The 25,827-nt window shown below is 38.8% G+C and overlaps 1 protein-coding gene across 2 annotated transcripts in view; it reads right to left on the bottom strand.

Moving 5' to 3' along the window:
- The window catches only part of LOC141429489 (1-phosphatidylinositol 4,5-bisphosphate phosphodiesterase-like), a gene marked incomplete at its 3' end in the record, with an annotated part of 69,164 nt that overhangs the window by 19,474 nt on the left and 23,863 nt on the right, over positions 1 to 25,827 (bottom strand). The window contains 9 exon segments of one of the 2 annotated variants that reach the window (XM_074089802.1): positions 565 to 718; positions 1,285 to 1,464; positions 3,495 to 3,753; positions 4,060 to 4,270; positions 4,852 to 5,018; positions 5,743 to 5,979; positions 13,045 to 13,124; positions 14,533 to 14,670; positions 18,443 to 18,502. In XM_074089802.1, the coding sequence (XP_073945903.1) occupies positions 565 to 718; positions 1,285 to 1,464; positions 3,495 to 3,753; positions 4,060 to 4,270; positions 4,852 to 5,018; positions 5,743 to 5,979; positions 13,045 to 13,124; positions 14,533 to 14,670; positions 18,443 to 18,502 (1,486 nt within the window). 2 annotated transcript variants of the gene reach the window in all.

Here is a 25,827-nt window from a genome sequence, read left to right as displayed (position 1 = left end):
AGTTGACTATTTTATGCATGTCATAATCATAAAACAACAATGACGGTTAGATGTGTCTGCCAATTGAATGTTCGACTTTAGCGAAATAAGTACCGATGTAGTAATAATGTTTTACCATCGTATTTTGTCGGAAAAGTTCATATTTAACTTGCTCTCTCAACTTTACTAGCTTATTGACGAATTATTTCTTTTTTATCGAGAAATTACTTATTTGACTGACCGTGGTACCATAGTAAAAGGTAGTACTGTTAAGTCTATCAGAATTTTATGGAACAGATAAAAACCGGTGAACAAATGTGCAAATATTAGGTTAAAGAAATTTGATCTTATAGTGATAATGACAACCAGCGTAAAGTAAAAACTTTAAGGTCAATTTTGCTTAATCTAATAGCTTGGGAGCTAATCTATCGTTTTACTCAGTTTTGGCTTTAGTTTTAGAGACACTTTAAATATACTACATGTTTTATTTGTTCATTTATTGCACAATATATTTTTTTTTTATAAAAAGTTAGTTTTGTATTTTTTTGAATAGGTTCAAATTTTAGGAGTGCAAGGTGTACTCACTGTCGGCTTCCTCAAAGCCCTGGAACTTGATGGGCTGCGCGTAGTTGACCATGGAGGAGAGCCAGGGGTGCACGTTGGTGGTGGAGCCCGTGTAGGCCACCGGGGGGGGCGCATCGTCCCCCGCCGTCGCCGCTTCCGCCACTATCTCCTCTGGCTGCGAACGACAAATTCAGTAAAGCTGAGGCCTTATGACATGAAAATTGTTTATTTCTCTTTTTAACTAGTCTTCAATTGCCTTTAGTGGTTGGGACTTCCTTTTAGGTGAGTGAACCTGTGTTAGGATGCCCTGTTCCCCCATGACTAATAAGTCTATACAGGAACTATTATTATATAAAAGTTACTTATGTTTCCTATCATTATTGTTATTCAACTTGAAATCACAGCCGTTTTCATTGCTATTGCTTCTTGTCACACGGTGTAGAATGAGATGAGATGGAGTTCCGCCCCTGGTTTTTTTAATTCCGTGGTTATTCTTACGGCGGGCGGGGCACATCGCTCGCAAGACTGATGGCCGATGGGGTTAGAAGGTTCTCGAATGGCGTCCGTGGACCAGGAGACGAGCTGTCGGTAGGCCTCCAACAAGATGGAGCGACGACCTGGTTAAGATCGCGGGATCGCGGTGGATGCGGAAAGTACAAAACCGGTCTGAGTGGAGAGCCTTGGGGAGGCCTATTCCAGCAGTGGACGTCTTTCGGCTGACATGATGATGACGATTCTTACCTTCTTGTCGGTGATGGCGACGGCGGAGGCATCCTCTTTCTCCTCGTCCTCAATGACGAACTGTCCCTGGCGGAACAGCTCGAGCTCCTGGCGCTCCACTTCGGGCTTCAGCCGCTTGTTCTTGATCATGATCTTGCGCTTCAGCATGGAGGGGGGCGGGAGGGGCTGCCCGGGCTCCAACTGGAAACGGATCATCGATTCAGGCATACTTTGTGGAGAACCATATCATTGTCTATCAGTGGACGTTCTACGACTGATATGATGATGATACAATACAATACAATAACTCTTTATTGTACACCGGAAATAGTAAGCGATACAGAAAATAGGCACCATCAGCCAAATATGTAGTCTACCACCCTAAAGTTGATAATCGTTTGCATGGCATAAAACAATAATGCCAATAGACGTGTCTGTCATTTGATAGGAACTTGGTTAAAAATCGATAGACCACTTATTTGGCTGATGGTACACAGAGAGAAAATTACATTAAGCAATAAGCTGCCTTATTGCTTAAGAGCGATCTCAACACAATGCATACAGAGTCGACATGAAGATTCAAAAGCAATCCTCAACTGGCGACCACCGCTCTGCTCTCGTATTAAATAGTATAAGTGTCAGAGGGACCGCACGACACGAACTTCGAGTTTCGTAGTAGCCCTGCTGTCAAGAGCGGAACGAACGACTTTGAAAAAGAAATCACGATCGGGAAAAAATAATGTACAACTCGGAATGTACGCGCAATAATGTATGACGTGATAATAATCGGAAGCAAATCATGATCGCGTATTATCAGGGCCACTCAGGGCGTACAAAATATTGCGCGCGCTGTAATGTACCTACGTAGTGATAATCTGAATCCAATCGATTCGAGTGACCATAGATTTGTGTTAGGTTGTGTTAGGTCCAATTGTGACCAATTAAGTTATTTTCTGCTAAATTTATTAGTTTTCGGTGTACACGAAGAAAATGGTCAGTACTTATTTCCTTGTAGTTTACTTTCTGTGTACCTGTTTTCTGTATCGATTACTATTTCTGGTGTACAACAAAGAGTCATTGTATTGTATTAACAAATAAATAGTAATAAATAAAAATGTGTTTATTTAAAAATATACAGTGCTTGACAAGTATTGTATTTTATTTATTATATTGTATTTTCCCAAAAATAGGTTGAGCAATATTATAGGCACGGATTATCAGGCCGTGCATTATTTGAGCGTGCATTAACAAGTCGTACATTAACTACGACCCAGCCAATGAGGGTTTTTCGACAGGCGAAATATCGCTAGATGGCGTTAGTATCGTGAGGTATGTTTGATGTTTCAGTCTTGCCTGCGATTGGCTCATTTAGATATTTATCCAATCACAAGTGTGGATTCGATTTGTAGCATTCGAAGATGGCGGATGTAGACAATATCTAATTTTGCTATTTCCGATTCTTTGGCTAGTTGAAGTATAATTTTGATAGTGTTTTATGCGGCGATTAACCTTAACAGTGAACAGTGATCCCAAAATTCTATAGGTATTGCTCTCGTGTCTAACATTTTTTAATGCGCAAGTGGTCTCCACGTGGTTTCTGGAATTTTACTATCAAGTTGCAAAAACTACAATTACCGTACAACGTCCCTCTCAAAGAGAGTTTACCTTGACACTGGCGAAATTGTCCTATTAATTAGGACAGAAAAGCCATATTTTAAAAGAGAAGAAGAAGAAGAATCACAAGTGTGACAGAAATGTCAAACGGATCTCGCGATACTAACGCCATCTACAGATATTTCGCCTGTCGAAAAACCCAAATACGGTATTTGACAACTCCTGAATTTGCCATGTCTTATACAGTGTGGAAAAATAAGTCGAGCCCTGGAGGGAGACTACCGTTGGCTCATTTCCTTTATTTTTAAAAAGAAACAAAACTGCATTCAAAGATTTTCTAAAGCTCGCTTGCCACGCCTGGGACTCGGACCAACAAAAATAAAAAATAAAACACTCGCTATTTTATTATACTAATCGATAGGATTAATATTTAGGTAAAATTTCTCTAACATCGCATCTAACATAGCATCTAATCTTGAACTTCAAACCTTTATAACTTTGTTATTTGTAAAGGTAGCTTAAAAACTGTTTCTCCATTCGATAACAGGCATTATGAAGTTTTAATTTATAAAATATATATTAAAAATTGTCAAATACCGTATTGACAAAACTCTTACCGGATAATCAGGCAACTGCTCCTTCAGCAGCAAATCGCCGAGGATCTCATCACAGTACTTGGCCAGCTTGTACTGCTGGGCTTTGCAGCAGTGGTTCTCGAAGGACAGTATGATGGGGTAGTCAGAGGTGACGAAGGCGGTGTCGCGGAGGGCGTAGATGACGTCTTTGAAGAGGATGTCGGTGCACATCGCCATGCCGTGGGTTATGATCGGCTCTTCATCTTCGCCTTTGCCGTCCCAGCAGTCGAGTTCCACGCAGCTACAAGAGAATTTAACAGGGATATGATAATGTTAATTCTCTCATGCTCATGTTTGTATCTATGTTGGATGCAGGTTGCGAGAAGGGTCATTTTATGCTCATTCTTTATCTTAGTGTTTTTTTTTTTATTAACCGTACCTATTCTGTTTTACGTAGGTACCTACTAACTTCTTTTTTTATTATTACATACACACAACTGTCATTGCCTTTACGCTTTATGCACTTGTTATACAATCTACTATTGTAATCTAAGTGGGCTTGAAGAAGAGAAGTTAAACCCTAATGTCTGATCAATCTAAGGCTCACCGGCATCCAGCCAATAACACCTGTCGATACATCTCAACAGAGCTCTTGCCGCCGAACTGCCGGCCCGAAAGATACGTGTTGTGGGACGAGTTGATGTAGTAATGGGCCAGCGGCTGGTCCATGTCCATATAGTTGTCCAGCCGGTCCAGGAACACCGGCGCGTTCTCGTCAGACATCAGGTAACGGATCAGACCGTCCTTTGTAAGGCATTCTGGAAAGAGGATGCGTTTTATAAATAAGTAATAAAGATTGTTTTTTTGGAATCTTTTTGTATTTTTTATTTCAATTCCAAATTTTTACTTTTACGATCATCCCGTAAAACCGAAATTGAAAATACAAACTGAAATATAGATGCGCAGAAAAACCAGAAAAATAAGGCTAGCACTGGGAATCGTACCCAGGTCCTCGGCATTCCGTGCCGCGTGCTATACCGCTACACCACTGCTGGACAACGGTACAGACACGAATTTCCCCTATGCACCACATATCTCAGCTTGTTTGTTTCTTATTTAGCCACTTAAGCAGTGACGCCAGCGACATCTATACCGTAGCCCTCATCGAGAAACTTTCAGTGCTTCTGGTTTTTCTGTGCATCTATATTTCAGTTTGTATTTTCAATTTAATTAAATAAACCCGCTTTGCGTCGTGCTGCGAAGGCTGCGGCTGCGTTTCCATCACAGATGTTCGAGGAGTGTTGCGAGGAATACCTATCCTCGCACAGCACAGCTCTAGTGGAAACAGGTACCTATTCCTCGCACGTCTCTGGCGGAAACGTAGACTATGCACACTTACTGTCATTCCTAGCTTCTTCGTTCTGCTCGTAAGTGTTGATGATTTCGATGGCCCTCTTGTCTTCGTACAGCGGGTAGAGGATCTCGTTAAGCCTCGGGTCGCGCTGCTTCTCATTCAGGAAGTTCACGAACTGCTCCAAGTTTATGCGGTCGGACTTGCCTTGTGTGCTGAAATGAACAGAATACGGGGTTACAGCTTCATCATCATCATATCAAGGACATAGACCTATATATGGGGTGAAGAAGGGAGGGGGGGGTGCCTTATATAATATATTTTGACAGTATTTCATCCATGTTATAGGAATTTACTCTTCTACCCACTTTATTTTCATTTTTACTTGCTTCGAAAGAGATCAATTTACTAGGTACCATCAGCCAAATAAGTGGTCTATCAATTTTTAAACAAGTTCCTATCAAATGAATATGTCGCTAAAGTCGAACTTTCAAGTTGACAGACACGTCTATTGGCATTATTGTTTTATGAGATGCAAACGATTATCAACTTTAGGGACCACCCTAAAGTGGTCTACCAAGACCACATATTTGGCTGATGGCACACATAACTGACCACAGACCTACTTTATACTCGTAGGTAGAACCACCGGAAAAAATGTTTCATAAAAAAAATCTAACTCCTACGCTACGTTTATTGTCTAACCTAACGATATTAAGAGAATCCCGTGGCCTATCCCAATACCATCCACGACCCGAATTTAAGTCTAAAGGGTTGTTTCACCTTCCATTGATTAGTGTTAGGGTGGTTAGGTGTGATGCCGTCTCTATTTGTTTTGTTCGAATAGACGGAGACGGCATCACATTTAATTGTCGGTTAACGCTAATCAATGGATGGTGAAACAGCCCCTAAAGGTAACAAACATCCTCAAACACTTACATAGATCTAAACAGTTCCTCGATGTCATTTCTCGGGCATATCTTATGGTACAGCGCGTAGAACTTGTCGAAAGTGAACGCTTCCTTCTCCATAGCCTCATTCTTCCCCGACGGTAAACCCAGCTCCGAGAGGCACTGGTACACCAGTTTCTCCGTCTTCCCGGAGGCGAAGGTCCGGGCTACCACTTTCACGGGGACCTTCCCCCTTGGGTCGGTGAGAAAGCAGAGGCGCATCCAACTGGAAAATATTGAAGGAAGAAATTTTGAAAGGTTCACAATAGCTATACCGACTTTGTATAAAATGTGATTTAATAAAGGGAACTATATTCTGTCACCTTATTTTAGATGTGTCATTAATCGGCAATACCCGAATTATAAAAGCTGTCCCTAAGAAATATATTAGTTATCATATTAATCAAAACTGTCTCTAAAAGTCATCAGAATAATGTAAACTTGTATCTTAAATTATAGTTTGATCATCAAAATTCAATCACCAAAATAATAGATCTGTCACCTAATAAATAGATCTGTACCTTAATTAAAATGGACCTATTCTACTACAGGTCTGGTTAGGTACGACGACGAGCGAAGCGAGGAGGAGTGTTAGGTAGAACTGTAACTCTCAGCGAGCGTGCCTCGGCAGCGGCCGGCGAAGTGCCAGAACGGACGGTTTTTTGCTAATACTTACGGCATGAAACTTCGTTATTTAAAATGTATTCAAACTACCATCCATCATCATCACCATCATCATTATCGTCATCATCACCATCATACTAATACGAAACGTAAGGCCAGAGAAAGGGACAACCGCATGACTGCCTCGTAATTTGATAATTATTAATATTATTTTTCAGTGATTAAAAATTATTTTTTAGGTTAACATTTTTATATTGTTTGGTGATTCACTTTAATGACACTTATTATTTTGAAACCCAATATAATTATTTGATGATCGATATTATTTCCAAGTAATTTTTAATAAAATATTTAGGTAACCGTTTTAATATTATTTGGTGATTCAAATTAGGTGACGGATCTACTATTTTAGGAACAAATATTATTTATTAGGTGACCAAAAATACGATTATTACGTGATCGATAAAGTCATACCGTTTAATAAATACCTACTCATTAAAAAGCTTGACTTTGAAACTGCTGTATTGTTGGTACCTTATGTTAGATAACAATCGCATGCTGATTTTTGTTTTAGTTAAAATAAACACACAGTGGTTACAGGAGAACCAAGAGTTCATTGCGTTAAGAAATGTATGCATGCAGGCAACATAGTACAACTTACCTTTCATAATATACTTACCAAATGTTAAAATGTTTTATTTAATATTAATATATTATAGAGCACCATAATTCAGAAAACACGATAACATCTACTTGTTATAACGTCCACACTGCATACACTAAACTAAGACCGTTGTTAGCAACAATATCATTGTTTTCAAGAACCAAACAAGATTTATTCTGAGAAAATATTTCTACGGACTTGTTAAAATGCTTCAACCTCCACCGAATTTTCCTTTTTTTACTCTTTAATATATTGCGATCTCGTATAAATTGAAATAAGTACTCCAGTTTAACCAAACCAAGGTTATTATTAGAAATTGGTTAGAAACGTAAACAGACAGGCACGAGGTAAACACTCCAGGGAACATGCATATTAATGACATAATAACAAACATATCACTTTAGATTTATAAATTTAGGAGAAATGTTTTGGTCCGTGCGGCGCAAATTTCGGGACTGAAAGGAAGGTACTAAGGTCTCTATTTAGAATTATCAAATAGCCAGGCTGTAAAAACCCGTCAGGTTCTCTAACCTCTTAGCCATCCAGTCGTCGTATTCATATAGATTATTTATATAGATAGAAGAAGAAGAAGAAGATAGAAAATAGAAGATTATACGTCACTCTCAAACTTTGATGCGCTTCATCTTTGTAATTTTTTTTATTTGAGTGACAAAAGATAATATTCTGATCCTCCTAACGGACGAATCTAGAGCAATATTTTTTTTACCCAGCAAACTACCCAATTGTAAATTTTCCCATTACTTCCCCGGCCAAATCGCAAAATAACAATAAAAACCAAACACGGAACGCTTCGTCATGCATGATTTAGGGGCTGTTTCACCACTAAATGTGATGCCGTCTCCGTCTATTCGAACAAAACAAATAGGGACGGCATAACATTTAAACGTCAATTAACACTAATCAATGGATGGTGAAACAGCCCCTTAGTGTTGCCAACTTTAATTGAACTAGAGCTGAAGTTGCGACCGCATCGACACCAGAGCCGTATGAGGTTGGTTGCTGTCTAATTGGACTGTACGAGCTACACTAATTAGTTCTGTTATGCTTTAGAATTACTTAGTAAATTATCTTGGAACGCATCATTGTTTTGAAAGGCGAACAGACAATTTACAGCGCGAGTTTTTTTAACAAGCTTTTATTGATTGCTTTTATTGCTATTGATAGGTACACCGTGTTTTTCTTAATTTCCATTAACTTGTGCAGACTGCTCAGTTAGTTGACAGAAACTTTCTAGTAATTAACTTTTTTTTTTTTTATAAAACGAGGGGGCAAACGAGCAGACGGGTCACCTGATGGAGAGCGATCACCGTCGCCCATGGACACAACTTCATCAATCAAAATATTGCATCGTAATCAAACGACTAAATATTACGTATTTCGCCAATTATTATTTTCATAGTTTATTCAATTTGAAACGTTCTTTTTAATTTTGAAATAGAAATAGAAATATATAACATTCTTATTCGGTTCAAAAACAATTTGATATCAAACGCAGGGCGCCGGCGGGCGTCTGGCACAAAAGAAACAAAGAGTGATTAGAATCCTTGTTTTCTTTAAGATTCTAATAAAATACGAACGGCGAGGGAAAAGGCATTGGAAAATAATTCTTTAATACTTCAGTGTAAACGGAAACCAAAAATATGTTTGTTGTGTATTCTGACATGCCTTTAAAGTATTTGCTAATTTATTTGGGATTTGCCTTACTGCAGCATAAAAAATAAATTTGTTTGCCAAAATTCGGCCTATCAAGAAAAATATATGATATTACATCAGTCATTTTATAAAGTTATTCAACATATATATTTTTTTTGATTCTGATAAAAATTGGCCATTTCAAATCTAACCTACTTTAAGAGCTCATATTTTTAAATAAAACCAATTGTTATAGGTATTCAATAAAGCAAAGAAATAGAACTAAAATAATTTCCTTGCTCACCCGCGACCTTACGATAGCTAAGCTTATGCAAAATATGCGTGTTCATGCAGTTCCTCCACCTCCACACTGTAAGAACACACACAAATCACACAAACCCATCTATCACCACCACCACACTACTAGGAAATTATTTTAGTTCATTGATATGGACCTCCGCAAAGTAACGCCTGATTCAATAAATTATTCAAAGAAATAGAGTTTAATACTTGTTCATAACGTTATGTTGTTCCTATAAATACATATTTGGATTTTGCATAGAACATGGCACTCATTTAGATCTCCATTCTTTTTGCGACGATGCCCACAGCCAAGCATAATTTTTATATTGAACTTGGCTCTCCTTTTTTACATTTATGTTTTTGGTGGGATATCATTACTTTTTGTAAAGAAAACTAGGCAGGTATTGGGTTGTATAAAGTATTTATTTATTCATTGAATCTCATGTATGTACTTCACTTTTATACTGTTACTGGTTTAGGCACGAATAACGTTTGCGGTTATAGTATGACAATAATTTAATTCATCGTTGAGAAAGATGCATGATGAACATAAATGTAATAAAACAATAAATAGCTAAATCGGTGTTCGTAAGCGGTGCCTATGTTTATGTGTGGCTCGGGAGCGCTTTTATCTAGATTTACTTCTGTTCTGTGTATAATTGTGTGGTGCCGCGCGCCGCCGACGACACACCGTTGGCCGGTAGTTTTAGCGCGTATTACAAGTTTTTTGTATGGGGACACCACTTATTTTTTGACTTAACTTTATTTTTTATATTTCTGTTATAAGTATAGCAAATATAATAATACATATATTGGGATAGATTCAAATATCTGCTTGTAACGGTTCCCACGCTACAATTTAAAAAAAATGTGTGGGGACCCCCCTATTTTTTAACTTTTTATTTTTAGATTTTTTCCTACGCTTACACACAATTACCGAGCTGGATTCCGAATTTCAACCTTCTCGATCATCTGGAAGTAGGTTAGATTTAGGTACTATATGTCAGTCAGTCAGTCAGTGCTAAAATTTACGACTTTTGACCTTCATAATATCTTTATAACCGTTTGAGCTAGCTTCATGAAATTTGGGCTTCTAGATGTCCTTATGGATATAACTAAACACACGTAGTTTTATTTGTTTTGAGTTATAGAAGGGTCAAAAGTGGCACCAAGTGGTTCGTGTAATATTACACTCGGCGCTGGCTAGCCAGTTCCTTTGTTTGACTTGGCTTGACAGGCTACCGCGTCTCTAGATGTAAGCACGTAAATATTACCATAACATAATTATGTTAAGCAGGACGTGATGAAAACATCTCATTGATAAACAAAACTTGGCAAAAATTCCTTATCCGTTCACTGTTATCTGATCAATAACATTACGTTATGAATGAAAACGCGTGCTCGGAAAAGCTTATCTGCGTCCCACGGGCGGTAATCTTGTTATTTCTTGCATTAACAACTGGCAAGTGTATGCCAGGCTATGACAGTAGGGTTCCGTAGGTACTTGTGCGGCAAATATTACCTAACTAAATTTTGATCGATTATTAATCGCCAATTTGTAAAACCTACTAATCTGTGATAGTTTTCTTATTAAATTCGTTATTGTATACATTAACGAATTTAATACGGTAGTTAGGTATACCTAAATAGGTATACGTAAATACTGTCGCGTATTCAAAAAACAAACATTAATATTGACAGCAATTAAGTCCCAAAATAGTTTTTATTCCAAACTGTAAAAGTTTGGGAAACCTATTCAACGAAATCCTGCATGGCATGAAAAATAAGAAGAAAAGAGTGAGTAAAAGAGAAAAAAGATTCATCATTGAAGTAGGTACTTATAGACAAATTCTCATTTTTTTGTCATGATCAATCATGACTGTACACCCAAGCTAAATTAATTATAGCTTTGTTTTGCAGCTAAGCTGCGGACAGACTGAAACTACAAGGGTTCCCTTTTTTGCCACTTCGACTCATTTTTGACCACGGAACCCTAAAAGTCTGACGCGTGCTCGAAATTGCTTCGTTTCCAAAGAGTACGTGACGACAACTTTTCTCATAAGCCCCGGCAGCGAACGTTAGAAAAAAATATTAAAACAGTACATCAGCAACGCGTGTTTTTAATGACCGCCATTTTGGTTTTAAAAATATAGGTCAATTTCGCGTAAGTATTTTGGAATTTATGAACGGTAACGGCCATATTTCAAGTTCTTTTTTTCCATTTGGCCGTTTCAGCCCGTACCTTTATTTTGCAAATGAGTTTCGGAGATATAGGTCACAGGGCTATACAATTGTTGCGCTGAATCTCCTGAATTATTCCTAACGTTTCATTCTATTTTTTTGTTGACTATACTATTTGAGCTTCCTTTTTAACAGATTTCCATAGTTCTTTAATAGTGGATTATTGTCGTGGCCTGGAAGTAGGCAATTGCTGGCTGAGTATGAGTATTAAACGGACGAGCTTGCGAGTCCGTTTAACTAATACGAAGCCAGCAATTGCTATTCCAGCCGAGACTAATATAAAGCTTTTCTCAAAAATGGTGAATAATTCTAAAATAGGATAAACTTTTTCTCAAAATATATTATAACATTTAATTTTATTCCAATATTTTTCTTATGCTTTCCCGCCTTTTTTCATTAAAAATAAACTGCAGGTGTATTTTTCCACCGAAAAAACCACAAGCTATTTCAGACCAATAGAACAGTCCGGAGTTCCAACAAAATACCTGATACCGCCATTAGACTTGGCTGTATACGACTGGTTCAACTTTGCCCTCTGGCTCCACCATTGCCTGATTTGATTTAGAGTCGATAACTTAGCACCCGTATAGGTTTTTAAACTTTTATCTATACGGGGATAAAAGTTTAGATACGGGTGCTAAGTTATCGACTCTAAATGAAATCAGGCAATGTTGGAGCCAGAGGGCAAAGTTGAAGCAGTTTACGTCTCTTTGAATGGACTCTCCACCAAAACTATACGTACTGTTTCATGAGGATGGTTCTTGGGCACACGTTGATGATTTTGTTGTTGTGAGTGATTGCGCGAAGACCCTCCTTCCATTCCTTCAGCAGAAAGCGATCAAACATACAAATTTACATGCAGGCACATGCTTTAAACTTGAGTACATAAAACACGGACAAGCACGTGTTGGGATCACATATTGAGGGTCCCATACTAATTTAAAAACAAGCAAGAAGTTAGTTTTGTATATCTAGGAAAATGAAGGTATTTTTTCAAAAGGGTTTTTGATAACGTAAACCGAGAATTTTCTAATACGACTACAAGAAACCAATGCTCTAGTGCTTATATTAATTAAACTTTATGCCTCCATTTTTCCCTCAGAAAAAGGATTTTGAGAGACCATTGAATAAAGGTCCTATTAGGGTTCCTTTTCCCTTTTTAAGTACGGAACCCTCAAAGCAGTTCCCGATTTGCATTGCTTTTATCTGTACATAAGTGACGCAACATAAAAAATAAAAGCATAATTAGAAAAAGTTCCCGATATAACAACATTTAGAAGTTAGAGAGGCACATACATAAGTTAGTTTTACCATCAATTAAAAATAAAACTACAACAGTATAGGTACATCTTTTCTTAGCCTTTGTGACTTTCTCTGTAATTCGTGCGACTTAATTACGTAGCCGCAATATTTTAACAGCTGCATTAAAAATGAGAGGTGCCTGGTCAAACCGGATAGGTCGAGATGATCGATTTTTGTAAAAAGAACCCTAAATAACCCAAAGGGCTTGATGCATCATTCTTTTTTTTTTCGATAGATAAATGTGACGCCGTCCCTGTTTATTCGGACAAATAACATAGACGGCATTACAGATATCTGTCACATAAAAATGAATGGCACGGGAAATTAGTAAATTAGTCCATAATGCGGTCTATATTCCGTATAACATGCCAAATGTTGCCGTATCGGAAGCAGCTGTTTTATTCCATTTAATTGATGGTTAAACTCGCGAAACATCAAGACAACAAGCCATGCGGTTGCCACGCGATTGCCAAGGACATGCAGTTGCCATGCCACGCGACTTACTGCTTCTTGAGACATGTCATGGGGCACACGTTGTTGGCTTTGACATTGTGGGTGATCCTCCTCAGGCCTTCCAGCCAAACCTTTACAAGGTGCCACAACATGAGGTTTAATTTCTAAAATCACAGCAGACTCACGGAGAGAAGGCCCGCCAAAATCGAGTATGTAATGAGCTTCTTCACGAACTTTCTTGAAGAGAATCAATGGATAATGCTGGATGATGGACAGGGCCGGATTAACCATGTCGGGGCCCCAAGACAATGCAAATTCTCGGGGGCCCTTTTCAGCCATTTGAAGACCAACAGCTCTTTTCAAGTTCAATCAATTTAACTGACAGCATGCGTCGAAGGGATGCATATTTTAAAATAGAATTTTTGCTTCATGAAACATTTTCAATTTCTGTAGTGCGCGCGCGGGGCCCCGGGCAGTTGCCTATTCCGCCTAATGTTTAATCCGGTCCTGATGATGGATGCTGAATTTGACGTGGACATGAGAGAGCTTTGGCTGCAGTTCCCATCTTCGAACTATCTCGCTGTGAGTCTGCAGGGACTGTTAAGTGCAGCCGGGGTTACGAACACCGGTTGTTCAGGCGTGAATTGTCGTTGGTACGTGTTGGTACGTATACTGCTCAATGGTACATTTAACTACTTGTGATCGCATCATCGCAATCGCGTTCATAATAATTTTTCGGTCAACCGTAGGGTTGGGATTTCTCAAAATTTGAGATTGCTCGACTTATATGGTTCTGACGGAATTTTTTCGTTTTTGATTGAGGAATTTTGTGAATAACTTTAGCAAAGCAATCTAGAAACTTTTGTTTAAAAAACATGCAGTCTATTTACTCAAATACATCAGGGTTTTATTTTTGTCAAGACTTTTTAATTTCCCATATTGTTGCAGGTCAATCGGTATAAGATTGAAGTATTGGTAGAAAGAGATGAATGCGATTGAGATGACGTGTGTTACACAATTAGATCTCATGGTAGGTGTAATCTTAGTGAGTGAACACGCCTTGTGAGCAGCTTCAGTTCACCATAACTAAGTAACTTTGAATTTATTATCAACAATGTAAACGTCGATGTAAAAGATGCTAACTTCAACGTATAATCAACGTTTTTATCTTACAGTTTAATCTCGATATTTTCACAAATTTACAGATGTATAAAAAAAAGTACCACCTTTTTACACAAAACGTTTATTTTTATCTGACTCATTAAAACCACATCATCATTATATGAATCGCGCTGCTGTCGCTAGTGAAAAAATTGTGACAAAAACAAAAAACAGTATAATATTCTGATAATGTTCCGACGGTCAACTTTGAGGACATTAAGGGGCTGATTCACCATCCATTGATTAGTGTTAACTGACGGTTAAATGTGATTCCGTCTCTATTTGTTTTGTTCGAATAGACGGAGACGGCATCACATCTAACCGTGGATGGTGAAACAGCCCCTAAGTATGCCGTAGACTTCCAGTAGGTAGTCCTACCTTGGCAGTGGCCGCGTCAGGACACACGACATGCTGATAGTTGATGTTGATGTAGTCAGTGCCGCTGCAGATGGTCAAGGACTTGTCTTCCAACGTGTCGCCATGCTTGTTTAACAGGTTCGTACTAAGCTTCGAGTCCTGGGAAATAGATGATATGATTCGTTGAAGACTATAACACCTGAGGCTTTATTTTTGCAATGCTCGGAATGAGGGCTATCGCGAATGAATTCGCCGCTAGAGGCGCTAGTGTAGCGTGAGGTCTCCGAAATGTCAAATCTCATAGTTTTTGGGTGAGCTACGCGGGTTTTTTATAATTAGAATAATTTTGTGAATATTTTGCAATACCTGAAATTAATTATGGCAATTATGCGTTACGGGGCAATGAATGTCTGTGTTTTGAGACAGTTTTGTCTTTCGGAAACTTTTGTCCTCCCTTTTTTTCCGAACAAAACGGGACTACGCAACACTGTGGTTGCTCGATATTTTTATGGTACAGTTTTAAGGTGTATTAAATATGATTTTAATCTTAACTTTGTTTTCATGCCCGTAATAAATAACAGACTTTGAAAGCCACACTTAAAAACGTCACGCAACAGTGGCGCCATCTAGAAAGAGAAAAAACGATAGCCCTCATTACAATCGTTTCACTTCACTTCTTTCTCTCATATGGTGTAAGAGACCGTAGAAAAAGATGTACGGCTACTGGGCGTGTTGCTAGTATATGTATGTTTCATATTTAAATCTGTCGCTTAGTTTAAAAGATCTAAGACAGACGACGGGAAGTGAATTTCAACCCCCGACGCAAAAAGAGGGGTGTTATAACACAACCTAACCAACCAGTCTTCCAAGGAGTACCAACACGACGACACCCTAGCCATAGACAATGACGATGCCTCAACCTCCTGCGACGCCAACTCCATACAGTTTGACGAGACGCCCATAACCCCTAGCGTCCTCAGACCGATGGACAAATCCTTGGCTGTGCTTATAACTGTTTCGAAAATACAAACAGAGACATGGATGCACAGGAAAACCAGAAAAAGAGACCAGCACTGGGAATCGAACCCAGGTCCTCAGCATTCCGTGCTGCGTGCTATAACCCCTACACCACTGCTGGACAGGAATCTAGACACGAAATTTTCCTATGCATACATATCTCAGGTTGCTTAAGTAACAAATTTGGAGTTGAAATAAAAAAAATACAAAATCTCCAAAAAACAATCATAACTTATTACTGTTATAAGTTTGACGCTATGTGTCTCTTTGTGTCTGTCTGTGGTACTGTAGCTCTTAAGCAGAGTTTCCAACCAATAGAAACGTATCATTTACACGTCCTCGCACAGCACATCTCTGGCGGAAACAGCTGAGCGGAGCGAGGCGAGGTAAATGAAGCGTTTCTATTGGTTAGTGAAAAACTACACATCCAACAACACCTCGCACATCTCTGGTGAAACGATGCTTAAACGTGTGGACCGATTTGAATGCGGATTTTTAATTTGAAAGTAGGTGTTCTAGCGATGGTTCTTAGCAATGTTTTATCAAAATCGGTTCAGCCGTTTTTAATTTCAAGCTTTTATTCAACTTGCCCTTTTGATGCCGTTTTTTTTTGGGTCAAATCTTGCTAGTTTATTTTGACCCACTTCCAGTTGTCGGATTGACTTGATATTTGGTACAGATGCAAGCACAGTTAACAAAATGTACAGCCAGCAAAAAAGCGTTTATTAAAAATGTCATTTTAATATTAATAAACATTTATTTTATTCTATGAAAAGCCTAACTTCCAAGTTTTTGAGTAGGTGGTAATAGGATACTTTATTTCGGCCATTAAGTAATAAAATTCTGAATTCTGGCTCCACTATGACGACGTGGAATAGTTTGCATTATGTTTAATTACCCAAGGGGACCATTACCGTGTGAACACACACAAAGATGCTTTCATGCTTATGCGTGCTTATGCTTTATGAAAACAGCTGCTTCATCTAAAATTTAAGCATATTTTAGTAAGAGGCCTGTCGCGTTATGGATATAAATATTTAGCAGGAAAATACTTTTTTCTTTTTCAGAAACATAGGATAAAATAAGAAAATATGACTGAGCGTAGATGTCTATCTGATACTCTTCTGACACTTATAGTTATAACTTTTTGTTTGAATGTTTGTTTTGGAGAATTATTTATTGATTCAGGTACCTATTATTTCACAGAAGTCTATGGTATAGCTGAACCTACCTATTACCTACATAAACTATGAAAAGAGCGTGTCGGACACGCCCGAAATAGGGTTCCGTAGCCATTACGAAAAAATTAAGTATTATTTTTCTAAGGATTTCGTATTTTATACGGAATCTTCCATAGTTTAGGTATATTTTATACCTTAGGCTGCTATTTACTCTTAAACTTCTAATAATTCTCAAGCAAACTTAACCGTTATAGTTTTCCTTGAAAGTTTGATATAAGTACTTACTACCATCCTGAATTTCTTCAAAATTTTTCCACCCACCGGTTTAGATTTTAGGTTTAGATTTTTTTAATTTTTTAATGTACCATTTTGTCGGCATAGTTTACATATATATCCGTGCAAAATTACAGCTTTCTAGCATTGATAGTCCCCGAGCAAAGCCGCGGACGGACGGACGGACAGACAGACAGACAGACAGACAGACATGGCGAAACTATAAGGGTTCCGTTTTTTGCCATTTTGGCTCCGGAACCCTAAAAAGCATGTCTTACCTGAAAGTCGATCATTTTTCTGAGTGAACTTTATGAACATTGTTGAATGAAAAATTAATGAAAACAGTTAATTAGACATTGACATTGGCAGGGACATTGACTCATTAGACATTCTTTAACAAAAATAAAGTTTTACAATTAATTTGAGATACGGTTTTTTTCCTAAGTAACGTTTGTAAAAAATTAGTTTAGCCGTTTTTGAAGTTACTTATAGAAATGAAATGACAACGCCGGGGGGGAGGGGGTTATTTCACACCTCTTAGGTTCACACAGACCAAGCCGCGGGACAAGGCATTATTACCACTGAATATATCGGCAAATTCGTCCCCATTACGCCTGTCAACAATCGTAATACCAATATTTGCGCAGCCATTTTGATTTGCCCGTTGACGTCATATCGTGTCTGTGGCATTCGATTAACGGGCTGTCATAGACAAGCATCGGTTTTTTAATACGGATTTGTGCTCATTGGAAAATTACCAGTGGCTGATTGAAGCTTCGAAACGCCGTGATCGCTTAGCCTAGTGGTAAGGCCTCTCAACTCTGGTATCGTAGGTTTGAACCCCGGCTCAAATCTCATTGTTGTAAATAACTTAACCAAATTAGAAAAGTTGAAAAATCCCGACATTGTCATATAAAAGTTTAATATCTCAAAAAGGGCTGAAAATGCAACATAGCTAAGATCCACCGCAAGGAAACTGGCTATCATGTAAACCGCATTGAAATCTGTTTGAGACCTACGATGCCACAAACAAACAGATAAACATTGGCGTCAATCTAAACGGACTAACTAAAAGGTTGACTGGCAGAGATCCCTTCAGGGACAAGTCCGCTTTTGTACTTAGCACTTTTTTCACAATACACGTAACAACCTATTGCTTGTATTGTGCTTTTTTGTAACATTTTTGTACATATTTCCATATATAAAGAGTATAAACAAAAAAACAAGCTCATAATACCCTTGTTTTTGTATCAAGGGTTAAAAAATACACAAGTCGTTGATAAAGGCCAGTAGTGTATTAATAAAACCGAGACTGACCAAGGGAGGTTGTATGTTTGTCCATAAATCTTTATCATATTCAGCTTCCGATAAAAAAAGCCTTATCCTAGAATAATGTTGATGGACGACTTCCCATAACCAAACTACCCGCAAACAAAGGATCAACTAAAGAAATAAATTACCTTTGGCACGCCCCCAGACCGCACGTCGCTAACTTGGCATAGTTCGATAACGTCACCATCCTGTAACAAATAAAAGTTTATCGTAAGCGAACTGTTATTAATAACAAACAGAGAAAACTATACAATTATGGGTTTATGTACAACATGTGTCTTAAGCGCGGTAAATAAGGAATCACAAACGAGAGTCTATTAGAAGCCTAAAGTCGAAGGGCCTAAGTTTCGTTATGAACACTTTCCCTTGGTGTTTGTGTCGACAGTGTGTACACGAGTAGTTGTGTTTAGTTTTTAAATGGGTCCCGCTGAAGCTGGCTGTGCTGCTTGCCGCAACATGCTAAGCGAGTCTTTTTAACTTTTCTCCAATTATCCGGGATGAAAACTGTCCTACGTGGGAAGGCCAGGGTCTCAAACTACCTCCATACCAAATCTAGCTGTCGCTGTGTAATGCGCACCCGCGGGAACTATAACATTTCTGGAATAAAAACTATCCTATGCCCTCTCAGGGTCCAGACTATCCCCATAGCAAATTTAATTACGATCGGTTGGGTAGTTTATGCGTCAAAGCGTAACAAATCTGCAGGGCTACTACGAAACTCGAAACTCGAAGTTCGTATCGCGCAGTCCCTCTGATACTATGCGAAGGGACGGTACGATACGAACTTCGAGTTTAGAGTTTCGTAGTACCCTGCTGGATGGTACGTAACTAAAAAATCTCGATCTGTTTCATTAATAAATCTATCAAAACTTTTGAACTCATTTCCTTTTGGCTTCACGAGTGTCTAGCTAAGTAAGTACATACCCTCAATACATGCCTCTGCTTTTGGTAAAACTCTCCTGGAGTAAGTATGCAAACAGAAGTTTCGCTTTTGACACCCTCGAACAAATAATTAGCTGATGTTTGTGTATACAAGGACACGTTATGTAACATCTTTTGTAGTAACTTCACATCCAAGGATACTTCTCATGTCAACGCTGTAAATTGGAATGCGTGATGTACTTCCAAAATTAAATTACGAAACACCTTTGTTAAAGAGCTAGCTCTAAATATGAAATTATGGTATTTTGAGGTAGGCTTACAATGCTGTCACTCACGTGGACGTCTGTCCGTCTGTCACACAGATTTAACAGCCCAACGGTTGGAGCTAAAGTCTTGAAATTTTCATAGTAATTATAAGCATGTTAGAGGCGAAAAAATTTCTGACCTAACTCATCGAGTGGTGTATCGTTGTTTAACATTATAATTTTTTTTTTGTAAATATTGAAAAACAGCTTTTTTTGTCTTACAAAATTTTGTTCCGAAGAATTTTTAACTTCCCATTCACCTGCGTCCATCCTATTGTAAAACTATGCACGGCACGGCATATGTTACTATATGGATCAGATATTTTATCCAGAGGATTAGCGGTGTTTTAATAATGTATATTCTATAATAATAATGTAGAGCTTATTACAACACACTGGATTAGTAGTGCAATGCAATATGTTTGATTTTTAGGAATAATTAAGCCACGTAGCTAAACAAAGAGTTGTTATTAGTTCAATATGTATTGAGTATCTACCAGAATTTCAAATCAATATTAATACAATACAATACAATAACTCTTTATTGCACACCAACACAGTAGCAGAAACCACAACACAGTAGCACCACAGTGCAGTAAGTTTGCCCGTGCCCGTTTTTCCAGTGGGAGTCGCAAAACACGACTAAGGACTTGACGTGAGAGTGGGCAGAGCAGCAGCGTTCTCTGTTGCCAACTACGTACACCGCGTACTCCAGTTATGGGGTGTGGAAAGCAAAAGGAAACCATACACTGTTTTTCCAAGAGAGTCGACGCAAAGGCCCACTAATTCAGAGCCCGGAATTTTTGCGGCACTTTCCATCTGCCATATAGGTAGAGTCATTCACGATTCATTGTTTTCAATGCATAATGCATATTTATTTATGTCCATTTCACATTTTTGCCTGCTCAGAAGTTAATTGGAAGAGAACGCTCTTTAACGATAAAACCATCTATTGTTGACCTCTACTTTTATCCTTTTTTAACATGTTGTGTATCTGTTAGCGGCCGATCGTAAAATTCGCCAGATCACAAAACTCCTAGGCATATCGTGAAATGGCGCCATTTCATGAATTGGTTAAGGGACATCCGCCATATCGTTCAAAACTCACTAGCCGTTTAACGATTTGCCTAGTGACGTTTAGGCAGATCATAAAATTCCTAGGCATATCATGAAACGCCGCCATTTCATGTTTTGGCCAGTTTAAGCAGATCATGAAATTCCTAGGCACATCATGAAACGCCACCACACATATCGGTCCTGGCACTTCGCCGGCCGCTCGCTTCGCTCGCTCGGCTCGTGCGCTGTGGTCACAATTAATACTAACAACTCCTCGCTTCGCTCGTCGTACCTAAATTTTTACTTTTTTCGGCATATCACGATGTGCCCGATATATAGCTAAGAATATCGACGAATGCGTTGCTCGAATCGATCTGCCGTATTGTTTTTCAGGCACATCGTGATATGCCTGGCCAACTTTTAAGCATATCATGAAATGGCGAATTTCGTGATCTGGCGGATTTTACGATCGGCCACCGACATATCCATATATTGATATTGAATATCGGAAGTCGAGAAGTGACTATGACAAAAAATGCCGTGAAAATTCCGGGCTCTGCTAATGATCCTTAACTGTATACAACGACCACTATATCAAAAGTGTGGCGCCGCGACTTATAACAATAATAATAATAATTGGTTACAATTTATTTTATTGACATACATTATCTGAGTCGGTGGCTGAGAATGTTTGATTTGGGCGCAGTCGGTAAATATTACAATTAGATAGATAGAACCAACGCTACGTACAGAACTGTCATAACGGTGTTGCTAGTGCAAGAAACCAAAAAATCTTACAATGAGTTCGAGTAAGAATTCTACACCTCGTTCAACACATGAAAAATGTGCCAAGTGCAACAAGTTACCAAATGATAAAAAAATGTCCGTGGCATGCGACTCATGCAAAAAGCTGTTGTGTGGCGAATGTCATGGTATGTCTCCAACTGAAGTCAGAGTGTTTGAGCTTAAAACTGTTGCTCGCGTTATGACCTTCTTATGCGGAGAGTGCAAATCTGCGATGACTCAACTGCCAGTGATAATGAAGATGCTAAATGACCTCACGGAGGAAGTCAAGCAACTGCGGATGCGTCAGAGCATGCTGGCAACTGAATCAGCGATACAGGAGATACAAGAGAGGGCCAGTAGAGCAAATAATCTTATCATCTACGATGTCCGTGAATCAAGCAGTGATGAAGTGGAGCAGAGAAAAGAGCATGATAAAATGGAGTGCGTGGCACTCATAACAAAAATCACAAATAAGGTAAATTGTGCTGGATTAAAGGTCATTCGCCTTGGTGCTCCGAAGTCTGACCGCGGCGCGTCACCGCGCCCGCTGAAGGTCATCTTAAACAGCAAGAGTGATGCGTTGGAAGTACTTCGTAACAAGAACAAGCTAGCAAAGCCTTCATCTGTTAAGGGGGACTTGACCCCGATGCAAAGAGAGTACCTGATGTATCTGCGTGAGGAACTCAATAAGCGCATCAGCGGTGGAGAGACAGACGTCACCATAAAGTATGTCCGAGGGCAACCAACTATTGTGAAGACGCCATTAAAAAACTAAATTCCATCATTTGCCACAAATCTATATCATTATCATCGCCAGCTCAACACAACACACATGCTCTGACTAAGGAAATACTGCCCACGATCCATACATTAACTCTGCTTTACACCAACATACAATCTGTCACTTCCAAGCTGGATCTTTTTATTGCCAGAGTAAACTCCCTTAAACCAACTTTAATCATAGTTACCGAAACATGGCTAAAACCTAGCATTCCCAACTCAATGATAAAAATACCAGGCTACGACGTATACAGAGAAGACCGTATTGGGAAACGCAGTGGCGGAGTGGCCATATATGCAGCGATTAATACAGTTTGTGCTAAAATAAACACAACCTATAATACCAAACATGCTGCGTCTGAATGTCTGTGGTTAGACATACAAGTCGGAAACAGTAAGTTCCTTTTATGTGGACTTTACAGAGGACACGACTCCACACTGGACCAAGATAATATCTTGCTTAATCAACTTAATGATGCTTCTGAGTTTAACACGACAGTTATAATGGGAGACTTTAATTTTGGGGGAGTCAAATGGCCGCTTGAAGATACCGGATATGTAACACCGAGAGAAGACAACTTTGTACAGTGGTACAGAAACAGTAACCTTGAACAATTAGTGCACAAACACACTAGATATCGTCAAGGAAATCGACCTTCTTACCTGGACTTAATTCTAACCAATGATGACGCTCTGATAGCTGATATAGACCACCTAGCGCCTATTGGAAAAAGTGACCACATTTGCTTACTTGCAACTATACAAGTTCAAGTGCAAAAACCAAATAAAACAACATCGCCTAGATACAACTTTAAAAAGGCTGATTACGAGAGAATTAATGATAAATTGCGATCAACCTTGGGTCATACGACACAGGATGAACAATGTGCCGATACTCAGTTTCAAAGTTTTTTTAATGCACTTACAGCTGCAATTGAACAATATGTTCCCCAGACCAAACCGCAGATGCCCTGTCAGTCAAATAAACCCTGGCTATCTAAAGACATAAATAAATTAATAAAGAAAAAACTAGCGCTGTGGAACAGATATACATTGACCGGATTAGATGATATTTATAAAGAATATAGGAGAATCAACAACCAATTAATAAACCTATGCAGGTCTTCACGCACTTCTTATGAGACAAACTTACTGCAAACTGGACCAAAAAAATTCTTCTCGTATTTAAGACAACAAGTCACCTCAAAGGTTAGCGTACCAACAATACTCCGTAATAAGGAAGGAGAAACAGTAACACAACCCTTTGAAATCGCAGAAACGTTTGCAGATCAATTCGCAAGTGTCTTTCAAAAAGAACCACATGGTCAATTACCTTTTTTGGACCCATCTCTCAGAGTGGATGACTCTATTACAGACATTGTTTTTACACCGGAAAAAATTCGACAAGCTATCAAAGAAATGAGAACTGATTCTTCACCAGGACCAGACAATATTCCTGTAGTATTACTCCAAAGGTGTGACAGCATAGCGAATTCATTGGCTATAATAATGCAGAAGTCCTATGATACTGGAACCTTACCAATGCAATGGAAAACCGCAACAGTAACACCTGTATTCAAAAAAGGAAATAAGCTGGATCCCTCAAACTATAGACCTATCAGCCTTACTAGTGTAATTTGCAAAGTAATGGAAAAGGTGATAGTTAAACATATTAGAAACTTCTTCACCCAGCACAGAGTAATAGGTGACCACCAACATGGTTTTTGTCCACGCCGCTCAACAGTGTCCAACTTGCTTTCGTGTCTTTCGTCTTGGACAAGAAGCTTTAATGAGAGAGAACCAGTTGATGTCATTTACCTCGATTACGAGAAGGCCTTTGATAAGGTTCCTACTACAAGACTACTACAAAAACTGGAATTCGTTGGAATACGAGGAAAACTTCTCAACTGGATCGAGGCATTTCTGCGGCACAGAACGTTTCGTGTAAGAATTGGCGAGACACTGTCGGAGGAGCGAGCGATACTCAGTGGCGTGCCGCAAGGCTCCGTACTTGGACCTGTGCTGTACATAATCTACACATTCGACTTGCCTTGTTCTTTGCACTGCAGCATCAGCACATTTGCTGACGACACAAAGATATTCGCAAATCCACTACTTGAGTTCGACCAACTTCAAGATGATTTAAACACAATAGCTGACTGGTCAAAGAAATGGCTCATTAACCTAAATAGTGAGAAGTGCACTGTATTACAGATAGGGAACCTAAATCCGCATTTAACATATAATTTAGAAGAAACCGAACTTAAGCAAGTCAAAGTGCAAACAGATTTGGGAGTCAAGGTAACGGAGGACCTTAAATGGGAAGCGCACATAACAGGGATCACTAAAAAATCTAAATCCCTAATCTACCTCATTAGGAAAGCCTTCGGAGTTTTGACACCAAAAATGATACTCAGCATATACAAATTATATGTTAGACCAAATTTGGAGTACGCTTTTCAAGTCTGGAGTCCCTATTTTATCAAAGACATTGAACTGCTCGAGAATGTTCAACGCAGTTTCACCAAAATACCGAGACAATTAAGGAACAAGTCATATGAGGAAAGACTGCAGATGCTAAAGCTTACAACTTTAAAGGAACGCAGACAGCGTGGCGATTTAATAGAGACCTACAAAATCCTTACCGGGTATTACGACCTGCAGGAGTTCCATGACTTGTTTAATCTTAGTAACAACACACGTCTGCGCGGCCACCAATTTAAGCTATCTACTGAACGATCGCACAACAATCCTCGTAAACATTTCTTGTGTAACAGAGTGGTCAAGACATGGAACAAACTACCAGAACATGTAGTCTCAGCACTGAATGTGAACCAATTTAAGAACCGGCTCGACCAACACATTAATAATACAAAGAATACTTAACCAAGGAACAGCTAGATACAGGCACCTATCAGTTGCTTGCAACTGCCTGCCTGATAATTTATATAATAATAATAAAATAATAATAAGCCTACAAATCCTCACAAATAATAATAATATAGATGCTAGTTTCAATTTTGTTTGAAATACCTATCTGTGAAATAAGTTTTATTATCTGTAGTTCAGGGTGAAACAATATTATAAGCACATGCAGTAATTGGACCATGTAGAGCTACGTTTATAGCCGCGTAGGTATAACTAGAGGCAGCCTCGGGCGAGGGCTGCCTCGCTCCGAGGCCGCGCAAGTGGAGACGCTGCCAAAGGCACGGCTCAGACTGAGGCTCCTTTGAGCACGGCCAAAAAACCGACAAAATATGGCTCGGATACGCGGCTTAAGTTTGCAATTGCAACTAAACAAAACGCGTTTATTTGGATAATTCGAATTACAAATAATCATTATCTCGCTAATACCTGTGTTTTCTATACTATGTTTTGGTGTGCAATAAAGAGTTATTGTATTGTGAAAATATGTTCAGTTCAATTGTTTCAAGCAATGCATCATTATTGACAGAACCAAATAGTATTTGACATTTTGTGCTGCGCAGTTTTGAATGTTTGGGAAACGCATAACTGAAATTAGCATATCGGCAATGTTGCTACTTGCCTAAAATAGATTAACAACACGAGTATTTGTTGAAGCGTTAGCGTAAGTAGCACGGTAATTTAGTGTTTAGTGTTTACAAATCTAAATAATCAGCTCTCCAATTCAACACAAGACAAAATGATATAGAACAAAAGTTAAGCTGATGTCTTGGCATGAT

Source organism: Choristoneura fumiferana, chromosome 7 (assembly GCF_025370935.1).
Source record: "Choristoneura fumiferana chromosome 7, NRCan_CFum_1, whole genome shotgun sequence".
Classification (NCBI taxonomy): domain Eukaryota; kingdom Metazoa; phylum Arthropoda; class Insecta; order Lepidoptera; family Tortricidae; genus Choristoneura; species Choristoneura fumiferana.
Note: the sequence above shows the minus strand (reverse complement) of the source record. Positions and strands in the feature narration are given on the sequence as shown.